General features: G+C 37.1%; 1 protein-coding gene across 11 annotated transcripts in view; it reads right to left on the reverse strand.

Moving 5' to 3' along the window:
* Positions 1-12,183, reverse strand: part of LOC105474109 (myosin heavy chain 10) — a 153,887-nt gene that overhangs the window by 72,031 nt on the left and 69,673 nt on the right. For all 11 annotated transcript variants that reach the window (XM_011728488.3, XM_011728500.3, XM_011728518.3 and 8 more), the window contains 5 exons: positions 5,964-6,027; positions 4,051-4,149; positions 2,138-2,281; positions 1,807-1,902; positions 65-183 (listed from right to left, as the gene is read on the reverse strand). In XM_011728488.3, coding sequence (XP_011726790.1) covers positions 65-183; positions 1,807-1,902; positions 2,138-2,281; positions 4,051-4,149; positions 5,964-6,027 — 522 coding nt within the window. The remainder of the gene's footprint in view (positions 1-64; positions 184-1,806; positions 1,903-2,137; positions 2,282-4,050; positions 4,150-5,963; positions 6,028-12,183) is intronic.

Here is a 12,183-nt window from a genome sequence, read left to right on the forward strand (position 1 = left end):
AAGGCCAAATGGCCATGGCTTATCATTCAAACAAATCAGTAATAAGAATGAACATGAAACCTACTTGTTCTTTGGTCTGGGCTTTTTGCACATAGTCTCGGCCGACCTTGATCCGGGGAGTCAGGATGGCCCGAGTAAACTCCATCACATTCATCCCAAGAAGATGGCAGAGTTTCTGTGCAACTGAAGTGTAAAAAGTCTCCTAAATCCTACATTTTTTACTTATAATCTACTCACGATATATTCAATAAACACTTGAAAAACCTTAGTAATAATTAAATTGTATTAATAAATAAAAGTCTTAAAATCAGACAAGTTTTAGGTCTAATGAAAAATATCTTCCATCCCTTCAAATTAATACACACTCATTTTTAGGCTACAAGAGACGGCTAGTCAGCATTTGACTGCCTTGCCTATTTTTTCATTTTTTTAGATGCAGGTTCTCACTATGTTGGCCAGGATGGAGTGTAGTGGCTATTCACAGGCGTGATCTCATGGGAGTTTTGATCTGCTCCATTTTCAACTTGGGCTGGTTCACTCCTCCTTAGGCAACCTAGTGGTCCTGCTGGGAGGCAACCATACTGATGCTGAACACAGTGCAGCAACCGATATGCATAGCACATGACGGCCTAGAACTCCTGGGCTCAAGCCATCCCCCTGCTTCAGCCTCCTGAGTAGCTGGACTACATGGCCACCATGCCCAGCCTCCCTGCCTTTACAAGACTGACGTGACCTGATCCTCTTCTAGTTATGGGTCATTTAAAAATTTCAAAGCCAAGCTATACTAATATGTGCCTTACTCTGCATTTTAGATGGCTCCATTTTTAGTCTATTTAACCATGGAAAAGCCATACGGAGGATGGAGGCCCAGCCGCCAATCAAACTACTTTGATTGAATGACAGATGAATGGTCCTGGAAATCAACAGCCCTAAGAGAAGGTGTCACAGTTTGGCCAGGAAATGATGACCAAGAAGCAGCAGGAGTGGCCCCTTAGAAGAGCCACACAGAATTAAATTGTTATCAAGCCTCAAATTGGTTACAAAAAAGGATTATTTCAAGGGCAGATAATGTGACTTTATGTCAGCCTTCACCTGCCACAGGGGATTGTGGATGCCTCCATGAGGCAAGATAACTAACTTGTTGGAATAATCAAGTAGTCAAGGCAATATAGAGATCCTCACTTTTCTTTTTCTCTCCAGACCATCTGAAGCGAACTGATATATATATTTTTAATATATATTTTATATATATAATAAATATATAATTTAAATATATTTATATATTTATACTTTATATTAAATATATATTTAATAAATATATAAAAATATATCTGGGTCACAAACTTTTGTTTCTGACCAATGCAAATTTAAAACCATTGTCAACATTTAAAAATGAGAACATTTCCTTTAAAACCTAGATTTCCATTTTTTCTTTGAAAAGTCACTTATATTTGGCAACACTGGGCCTATAATCCTGGCAAGCTGCACACTGGCTGGAACTCAGCAGCTGCAGCTCCCTCTCAGGCAAGCGTGTGGCCTCCTGCGGCTGAATTCTCCTCCCTCAATTCCCAAGGCCTCCTCCATGCTAAGGCAGAGACTGCTGCTACTTTTCATCCTACGCCCTGTCCCCTGTCCTCATTTAGAGAATCAGGGGGACCCTCGTGTAAGCACACGAGGTTGTCACTCTACTCTTGAGGGTCCCTTCGGAAATGCTTCAGAGGTGCTTTTATGCTTGCATTGTAACACGTTCTTGGAGAGCACAACAAGCCACTGAAATAGAAATAAAGTCAGTATTCATCAGTTTACCTGTATTTTCTGGCATGGAAGCTTGATCAGTATTTCTCTCCTTTTTGAAAGAAATATTTCCAAACTGTAGCACTGAAGATACTACTTTAAGCATTGCTTCACGTTGATAAAAAGAAAAAAAAAATTAATATTGCCTCAAAATGTAGCGGAGACATATTCTCATTTATTTTGTGCTAAAAATTAGCTATACAAAACTTTTCAGGAAGACATGTCTTTTCAGGATTTCATACAATTCATTACTTTCCCAATCATTTTCTAGTTTAGGTGATTTACCCCAAATGTGTAAGTCTTAGGAAAGTGAGTATGAGAATCTCAGAGAAATCACACATACACAGAATCTCTTCATGAGAGAAGCCCATGATGTGCATTGCTTCCATGGTCTCCTGGAAGTTATCTTTGTCTTGCTGTCCCGGAATAGGAATATAGCCATTGGAGAGAAACCTGTAGTTATTAAATCCTTCGAGAAGCAAATCAGCTAAAAGGAAATATAATGGAAGAAAATTTAATAAATACTCATGAAGACAACTAAGCCACACCTGCATTCAAACTGTGCCGTTACAGGAGAACAGTGGTCACCATGCAACCCATTGCCAGCAAAATGTTTTTTGTTTTTTCTTTATATATTCATGTAAATACACAAACATACATGTTTTTGTTATCTGTACCAACGAAGGAAAATGATGACGTTAATGATGCAAAAACCTTAACAGGAGTTTTGGGGATGGCAGTTTGTACAATATTCTGTTTGAAATCGGTTATCTGGGAAATGATGTCAATTTTCCAGATGATAAAACTTTATTGTTTTCAGATTTAAATATTTTAGCCCTCTTTTTTGAAGGAAAGCTTTTAAACCCATATTCTATATTCCTATCTTAGCAAGTAGTTTGCAGCAAACACTATGAAGTGAATATGAAAACTACCATGGACATGAGCTAAAGATACAGTGCCGTGGATCAAGCAAGTCCCAAGCCCAGCAAAGGCCCTGAAACCCTTTCCCCAAGCCTGCTTGCATGGTGGTTAACTTGCCTTTAGAATGATGATGTGATGTGGTGCAGCAGACTATCATAACAGGTACCCACACTGACTACTTGTACTGTAGGAGCCATTGATTAAAGAGAACTTACTCTCTTGACAAATGCATTCTTGAGAGCCAAAGAATATTTCTCAGGAGTGCTCAAAAGAGCAGGGCTATTTATCCATGTAACAGATATGCAAATGTGCTCCCAGCTTTCTTTGTGACTGGCTCTCTCGCCCTCCTGCAGAGAATTTCTGCAGGTCACCCTGTCCCCTGATTCTTGTCTACATCACATTTCACTTCTACAGGGTACTGCCTGCAGCTATCTTTTTCTATTTCTTTCAACACTTGGATCATTTTAAAGAATTTATTCCTATTGCAGTTATTGCCAGTCTAAAAGCCTGAGCATTTTCTTCTCTTCAGTGTTACATATCGCATAATCTTGAATTTTTAGTCTCTCCTTGGCAATAACTCTATTTTTTTTGTTGCTTGGTTTTTCCCTTGCAGGTCTTTCTCTGATTAATTTTTGGGTTCAAAAGTTTCACAGATGTCTGTGGTTAGCAAAAGCCTAGACACCAGATGAGAAAAGTTTTTACTATATATGTGTCTATTTTGATATCTAGATAATATATAATCATGCAGAAACACTAAATTTGAGAATCAGAAGAGATGGGAAAGTTATGCATCTTCTCCTCTCTCTCATATATTTCTAACCCAGCAAAATTCTGACCCAGACCTGAGCTCTCCTTTGTACCTGCCCAACGCTAAACTTCTGGTCCTTGTGATTCATGACATTCAATCAATCAATCAATATCCACCACAGGTTCTTTCTAGTACTCGTGGGAGCAATAACATATATTCAGTTGTAAATTTAGAAATAAAAATATATATTCTACTTAATTTTATTAGATAAATTTCTTTTCCCTTACTTTCATATTTTAAAATGTTGAAAGAGTTGTAAAATATGCATCATTTATCTTCTAATTTAAAATTTTTTAAAAAGAAATAAAAGTACCAAAGATTATATTATCTACAATATCTGCTGCTTAAAATAAAGTACTTACCCCATGGCATGGAAGTTCAATTTCATTTTGATTTTCATGTTTTAACCAGCTGGAAATTTGGTGTTTTGTGTGTAAAAAACTGTTTCCCAAAATTGTTTCTTCTCAAAAAAATATTAGAAGAGATATTCCAGTGAATATAAAATAGTAAAAACCTTTGTAACTTACACTTTAGGTGTTCTCCTGCTCCAGATAACAACTGGTAAAAGATATGAAAAGTACGTTCATCTTTAGCTTGACGAACAGCACGAGACTTTTCCAGAAGGTCTGAGCAAAGACGGTTAAGAATTAAATGATTGAATATAATTCTTAAATAAAGGCCCTCTTTCAGTGTCTGTAAATTTAAATCATAAAACATCTTCTTTCTCTGATATATATAAAGTATCCTGCAATGAACTATTCTAAATGACTGTCCTCCATCTGTGAAAAAAGAGAATAGATGCAACTTATGTTCCTCACTGATCTTCCAGAATCATTGGTCTGGGAAGGAACTTAAAGATTATACGTGCTTCCCTCACTCAGCTCCACTCTACCCCATCCTTCCCCTAACTTGGATTACATTCAAAAGAATACTACACTATACAAGGAACTATAAGAAGCTATTAAAAATGAAGTACAGTTGTTTAAGGCAGGAGAAACTCTATAATACCAGATTAACACAGTTTTATAAATAAGGAAGCCATGGTACAAGGAAATTCGTCAAAATAATATAGCTAATAAGCGGTACAGTTAGGAATAAAAAATTTGGCTTGACTCCAAAATGCATGCTGACAGCGCCCACAACGCTACCCTATTGAAAGCCTCCTACATGAGGGGTACTCGCCCCTTCACACTCAGCAGCGCATGTAACTTTCCCAAATGCCTTGACAGCTATGACGAGATTAAGCACTAGTCTTCCCTCTGCTGCTCTGGAGAACCAGTGCGGCCAGTAACTACACCTGCTGCTACCCACCCTGCCTGGGCTTCCCACGGGGCAGGTGGCACAGTCCCCAGCAGCTCCTGTGTTGTTTCACACCACTCCACGCCCAGCTGGGTATCTTATCTGGGGCTCAGATCCACAGTTCTTGATGCTCCAGGAGTGCGTATGGGTTGACAGTCACACTGGCATCTCAGAGAATGTGTATTACAGCTTTGGAAGATGATTGCCTCTCTTGAGGTAAACCTTCTCTGGGGCCACCAAAGTGAATTAATTCTGTATATGCCAGATAGCCTGAATTTTAAGTCAGACTATCCCACACATCCTCCATGTCTGCTGAAAGACACACTCATATGAATCATGCTCTGACACACCTGTATGAAGAAAGCTCAACTGCAGATTCATTCTCCTGTCATTTTCAAGTATTTCCAGATTTTGCTGGCTGTGAGTCTATCTGGAAGCATAAAATACTGTTCTTAACCAGAAAATCATGGTCTATCCCTCGAAGGATAGAAACAATGTATTTCTGTCACTGGAGATTATTCTAACAAGTACCCGAAAATTGTCATCTATATATCCTTCTAATTGGCACACTATCACTCAGAATCATTTCTATTTTCTTACATCTCCAATCAAATGTGTTTTATCTAGGTATGTATGTGCATACACATATATAAATCTTCTTATGGCCATTCTATGCAGGTGACATTTCTTAGGACTATTCTGTGTATTTGACATTTTATTTTTTTCTCCAGCTTTATTCTACTTAACACTAACTGAGACTACTTTAACTCTGTAATCTTGTAAGGATTATTTCAATGAGTACATGTTCATCCTTTCTAATATCAGAAATACATGGTAAAAAGTGGGCTAACAGCAACAGGGGGAGGGCAGCTGCGTTCATCTGAATGTCCTATACCACACAAACACCGTGGCACTCTCCACTTCCCCAACCATGTGAATAGGTTATGGCCTGGTGTTACAAACAACAAAACACTTCGGAGTTAACATTCAGTAGTCGAAAGTATTTGAACAAGGCATGCTATCTCCAGGCTCAAGTTCTATCATCTGGATACTGGGAGTGATATCACAGAGGGTTGCCATGGGGTTGTAAGAAGACTCAATCATTCTTTATTTTGGGTTATACATTTACGAAAAAGGATACATGTTTCAATGTTGGCCCCAACGATATAGCCAGTTACATCAAAGTTGATCCGAATAAATTTGCCCTGAAAATAAATTAAAAAGAGAAAATTGAAAATAAATAAGTACATGCTGGATATGAACACTATAATAAACTAAGAAGACAACAAGCATCCATGAATTAGTTACAACAATGGATCTTATATATTGCCTCAAACAAAAAGAAAAAAGAAGAAAACAGGCTGTGATACATTTAAAAAAGTAGCAGTAGAAAAGGCTACTTTCCTGGACTATTACATAATAAAATTAGAAATTATTAACAAAAGGAAAGTAGTGAGATCCCAGTCATTCAGGAGTTTTTAAAAGCTCTTCTGAATAATCTGAAATGGGAGAGATTTTAATAGTTTTAAAGGACCACTCTATCCAGCACTGTAGTGGTAAATTTAAAAATCTGAATAATATAGATGATTTCCTAGAAAAATAGAAATCCATTCAAGAAAAACAAAAACAAAAACAAAACAGAAAATTTAACCCATAAAAATAAAAAATAGTAAAACAGAATTACTTCTTTAAAAATGCTGGATTAGTCTTATGAAACAATTTTACAAATTTCTAAGGAATATTTGATTTCTTTACTATATATAACCGTTTTAGGGAAACAGAAAAATAGTTACTATTTCATCATTCATTTTATAAAGTTGTCATAACACTGAGCACCCAGTCTGGTAAAGATATTACAAGGAAAGGAAAGCAAGCTGGGTGTGGTGGCTCACACCTATAATCTCAGCCCTTTGGGAGGCCAAGGCGGGTGGATCTCCTAAGGTCAGGAGTTCGAGACCAGCCCGGCCAATATGGTGAAACCCCGTCTCTACTAAAAATACAAAAAAAATTAGCTGGGCATGGCAGTGCATGCCTATAATCCCAGCTGCTTGGGAGGCGGAGGCCGGAGAACCACTTGAACCCAGGAGGCAGAGGTTGCAGTGAGCTGAGATTGTGCCACTGCACTCCGGCCTGGGTGACAGAGTGAGACTCCATCTCAAAGCAAAATAAAATCAAATATGGTATGGTTATATCTTACTTATAAAAATATATATAAGGAGAATCGCTTGAACCCGGGAGGTGGAGGTTGCAGTGAGCCGAGATCGCACCACTGCGCTCCAGCCTGGCAACAGAGTGAGACTCCGTCTCAAAAAATATATAGATAAATAAATAAAAATACATATATATAGGGCCATATTAAACATTTTACAAAAGAAACATAATGATCAAGAATGGTTTATTCCAGGACTGCTAAGGGCTGATACCAGTAAACACACCACTATTATTCTTCATATGAAGAGTCAAGGGATTGGAGGGCTTCCCTTGAGGAAACTGACAAGCTGTCTCAAGTTTATTGGGAAATGGAAAAGGACTTAGAATAATCACAACAATTCTGAGAAAGAAGACCAGGGCTAGGGGAATCACACTACTTGATTTCAAAAAGCTATAAATTTACTAGGACAGTGTGGTATTGGTGTGAGGACAGAGATACAGATTAGTGAAACAGAAGAGGGTCCAGGAATTGATCATGTATGTAAGTTAATTCATTTCAACAAAGGTGTCAAGGTAATTTAATAGGGAAAGGACAGTCTTTTCAATAAATGGTGCTTGAAAAATATGCAAAATGAAAGAAAAAATTAAAGGAACCTAGACTTTTACCTTACACTACATATAAAACTTAAAGCAGATCACGTACCTAAATATATGGGCTAAAACTATAAAACTTCTCAAAGAAAACAGGAGAAAATCTTTATGACCTTAAATTAGACAAGGATTTCCTAGACAGAATGCAAAAAGCGTGAACCATAAAACAAAAAACTGGCAAACTGGATTTCATCAAAATTTAAAACTTTTACTCTTCAAAAGATACCATGAAGAAAGTGAAGAGAAGCCACAAACTGGGAGATAATATTTGCGAAACACATGTGATGAAAGGTTTGTTGCCAGAATATACAAAGAACTCTTATATTTCAATAGTAGGACAAACAACCCGAGAAGAAAACTGGGTAAGTGATTTGAATAGACACTTCGTCACAAAAGATATGTGAATGGCCAATAAGTATATGAAAAGATGTACAGTATCATTAGTTATTAGGGAAATCTAAGTAAAAACAGCCACGACGAGACACCACTATATAACCATGAGAGTGGCTACACATTTTAAGAAAGACTAGCAAAGATACAGAACAACTAGAACTATCAGACAACCCTGGTGAGAAGGCAAAACGGTACAGCCAGTTTGCCGGTTTCTCATGGCGTCAAACACAGATGACTCTACGACCCAGCAATTCCGCCCCTGGGCGGGGTTTCACTCACGAGAAAGGAATGCATGCATCCACATGGACTTGTACATGAACGTCCCCCGCCACTTTATTCTTAATAGCCCCAAACTGGAAACAACCCAAATGTCCACCAGCTGGCGAATGGATAAAGACATTGTGCTATATTCACACAATGGAACACTACTGAGCGACGACAAGGAATAAACCAGTGACACACCCAACAACTTGGATGGATCTCAAAAGCATTCTGCTGTGTGAAAGAAACTAGACATAAAGCACTCCCTGCTATATGATTCCATTTTCTTGACATGCCAATTACTAAAAACTCTAGGGACAGAAAGAGCGGTTTCAGGGGCAGAGGCAGGACAAGGGAACTGATGACACAAAGGCTAAAGAAACCTTTCTGGAGTGAGGGAAACATTCTTCCTCTAGATCCTGGTGCTCACTACACTATGTACACATTTATCTAAATGCATTGAACTGTACACTGAAAAGGGTGAATTTTATTGTGTGCCAACATTTTAAAAACAGTTAAGGGAGAGATCATAGGAACTCCTAAACGCCAATTTTTAAAATATAACTCAACATCCGTTTTACACAGATGAGCATGGCCCCTTGTGCAAGGATGACATTCAGATCTGTGAAGCATTCCATAACATCATAATAATAATAATTCAATTCTGTGTATTTACTATAAACATATTAAGTTAAATATGCTTCCCTACTAAAGTGAAAGTTGTTAGATTCACACTCTTCTACTTAAACGGCACCAGGCAGCTTGCCCATCCTTTTACTTACTACTTGAGGGCCCTTCTCACCCTTCCCAAAGTGTTACTTTTCCAGTATATTAATATTTACCTTATACTAAAAAAAATGAGTAGTCTGTTTGGGATGTTACCTAAGAAGTTTCTCAGCTATATTTTATTGTATGTAAATTACACCTCAATAGTTGATTTTTAAAAAAGAAAACAGGAATCACTTTCTAAAATGAATAATCCATTATATTTTTGCTCAATATTATGAGCATTCATTAAGAACTTACCCCATTTTCCTATAAAAAATAAAAAACCCAAACCAAGCTAGCAAACAAGGTGAAAGGGAATGTGTGTGGGGAGTGTGGGGGCAGAGCCCTGGGAATATACTGACTTCCTGCTTGAGGAGGAACAAACTGTGAGATCAGGTCGCAGGAGAAAGTTCTATCTCAGGTGTGTGTCAAGGAGCTCCTTTAGCACTCCTCCTCATTCTCCTTCACCACTGCCAAATGTCCTAACTCTGCCCCCACCAAAATGTACATATTCTATTTTACGTTGTCTGACAGTGCTGCTTTGCACTAAGAAATACACGACAAGCTTGATATACTCAGGCACCATGCCGTCATCATAACAGAGGTGGATTCCATGAAGGCCGGCTCCCGGTGCCACTAAACCACAGTGTTCAAGAGGGAGTTGGAGTAAGAAGCAAAGGCATTTTGTGACAAACAGGCTCTTAGGACATCTTACAAAGTCATGAACAAAAAAACACTTATGTTACACAGTAAGTTATCAAAACAAATGGCAAAAACAGTATTACTCTGGACATGAGTCTAACACACATCACAGTGAATGTCGACAATATAATAGAAGATAAGAATTTAGGATTTCTTTAGAAGTTAGCATGGTGTCAGTCACCAAACCTGCAATTCCCTCTAGCCTAGGTACTGATTTAAGGCCATCAAACTTACTGAGGTAATGATTTAAATTCCTCTGAAGACCACAATGCAAATCCATCATTACAAGGCTGCTTGACTATCAGTGGTGAGCATTTAGTATTTTTCTTCTATAAAGACCTTGTTAATTAAGAGTCGCATAATAAAACTGACAATTTGTTTGCTTGGTTAGTTTGATTTTACAGTGTGGAGAAAGTTTTGTTTGGATTTTTAACAGGAGAAAAATTTTCCCTCCTTTTGAGATAGGCTAAACAAATAAGCACTTTACATAAATAATATAATTATGACACGAAGAGATGCTGACCTAATGCTCCCCAAACTTCAGACAAACACTGAGGCTGTACTTTAACACCTGAAGCACAATGTGCACTTCCACGCATAGCACAGAGGTGCTATGGGAACACAGAGAAAGGAGAAGGCTTCATATAAACAGCGCCAGCCGAGCCTAGCAATCTTAGTGTTTACCACGTACATTAGCTGCTTCCAGCTAAATGGTATTTTAAAGAGAGGTTCTGTGCTTAAGTTCACTGGAAAAAAAAACAAAAAACAAAAAAACACTACAAAGAGTAGGAGTCCTTGGCATATTGCAATCTAATTTCAACTTCTAAGTTGTGAGGGAAACTGCATCTACTATGTTGAAGAGATACAACATTCTGGGTTAATAGCTATTCTAGGCAACAACTGTGGGCACCCTTCTCTCTTCCGTCAGTAGGTTCTTACTTATTATTGCCCTTGCATTGTCAGAATGCAATAGTTGAATATATAAAATTCTGATAGCTCCTACTTTGTTGACAAGAGAAAGATCTTTTTTGCTCTGTAATTATAAAACATTTTCATCTTTAGATTTGTAAGCATCAATTAGAATGGTCAACCCAATGACTTTACTCATTTTATATTATCTATTTCCTTCTAATAATTTTCATATACACACCTGCTTTCTGCATTTGTCCACTTATGAAACTTATCCAGGTACATACTGGTACAGACATCATACAAGATTAAAGAATACTGTTATTTCATCTATTTGCTCATCTATTTGCTGAAATAACAGTATTCTTTAATCTTGTTGCAAAATACTAAGGAAATTCTTCCTACTGAATGACTACCTGGATGCTCATGTCATGTTCCTTTTTTGCCCTTAGAAATATATATTATTCTTGAGTTTGAGAAAATTCTAAGCTATCACTTGGAGACTCAGTCTGAGACTCTCTTTATAGAACGGATTTCATCATCATCTTTACAGTCTACCATGCTATCTGTCTCTTTGTGTTCATCTTCTGATTGATCCAATGTTTGTGAAATGTTTTTCTGTCAGTTTCCTTCTCATTGACATTATGAGTAGAAATTGAAAACTTCTGATTTTTCAACTACGTTCACTAAAAGCTAAAAGTAACCTATAAAGATGGATTCTCTAGTTTTCTTTCATACCTACTTGAAAGACAATGCAATATTTGGGGTGATATAATAAGAAAATTAAAAGATGATGCAATAGTTATTGTAGCATCCTTCTAGGCAATTATTTTATTCTTTTTCTTTTTTTAGCATAGTTGAGAATAAATGAGTTAATAATGAACCAATTTCTAGGATAACAAAACAGCAAACTATTTCAAGATGCAGAAACAAATAAGATCATTAATACTCCATAATGTATCTTAGATTTATAAAATGGCTCAATGGACCCACATGTAATTGCAAGAGAGAATGAACTTTATTCTATTTAAAAAATAAGTACATTTTGTCTTTGTGTTTTGGAAGACTCCTAAGAAAGATTTAAGTTAAAAAGCTATCAATCCTTATGAATAGTTAGAACTGTTCAAAAAAGAAACTGAAAGTGGGTCCTGATGTTAGACTGAAGGTTAAAATTCTCCACAAATCTTAAACAGCTGTATTATCTATACAATACCTCATTGAGTTAATAAAAATATTGCTATTTTAAGAGACAGTAGTCAAAAGGCAATGTTATTACTACAAAGCTGCTAAGGACACGCTGCCAACATGACTGCCCAGGCAAATGCGTTCTCAAACTTCTCATTTTAAGGCCGCAGAAAGGTTAATCAAAATCATATGGTCTCACTTAGTTCTTATTTTAAGAAAACACTTCCCTAAAAAAATTCTTTATATCCAGTAATATAAACTTTTAGCTTTCACCAACATGTATGTTTAACTTCTTTATTAAGTATACATATCAACATGCTGTTTAAGCTTTCAACTCCGAA

This window comes from Macaca nemestrina, chromosome 17 (genome assembly GCF_043159975.1).
Source record: "Macaca nemestrina isolate mMacNem1 chromosome 17, mMacNem.hap1, whole genome shotgun sequence".
Classification (NCBI taxonomy): domain Eukaryota; kingdom Metazoa; phylum Chordata; class Mammalia; order Primates; family Cercopithecidae; genus Macaca; species Macaca nemestrina.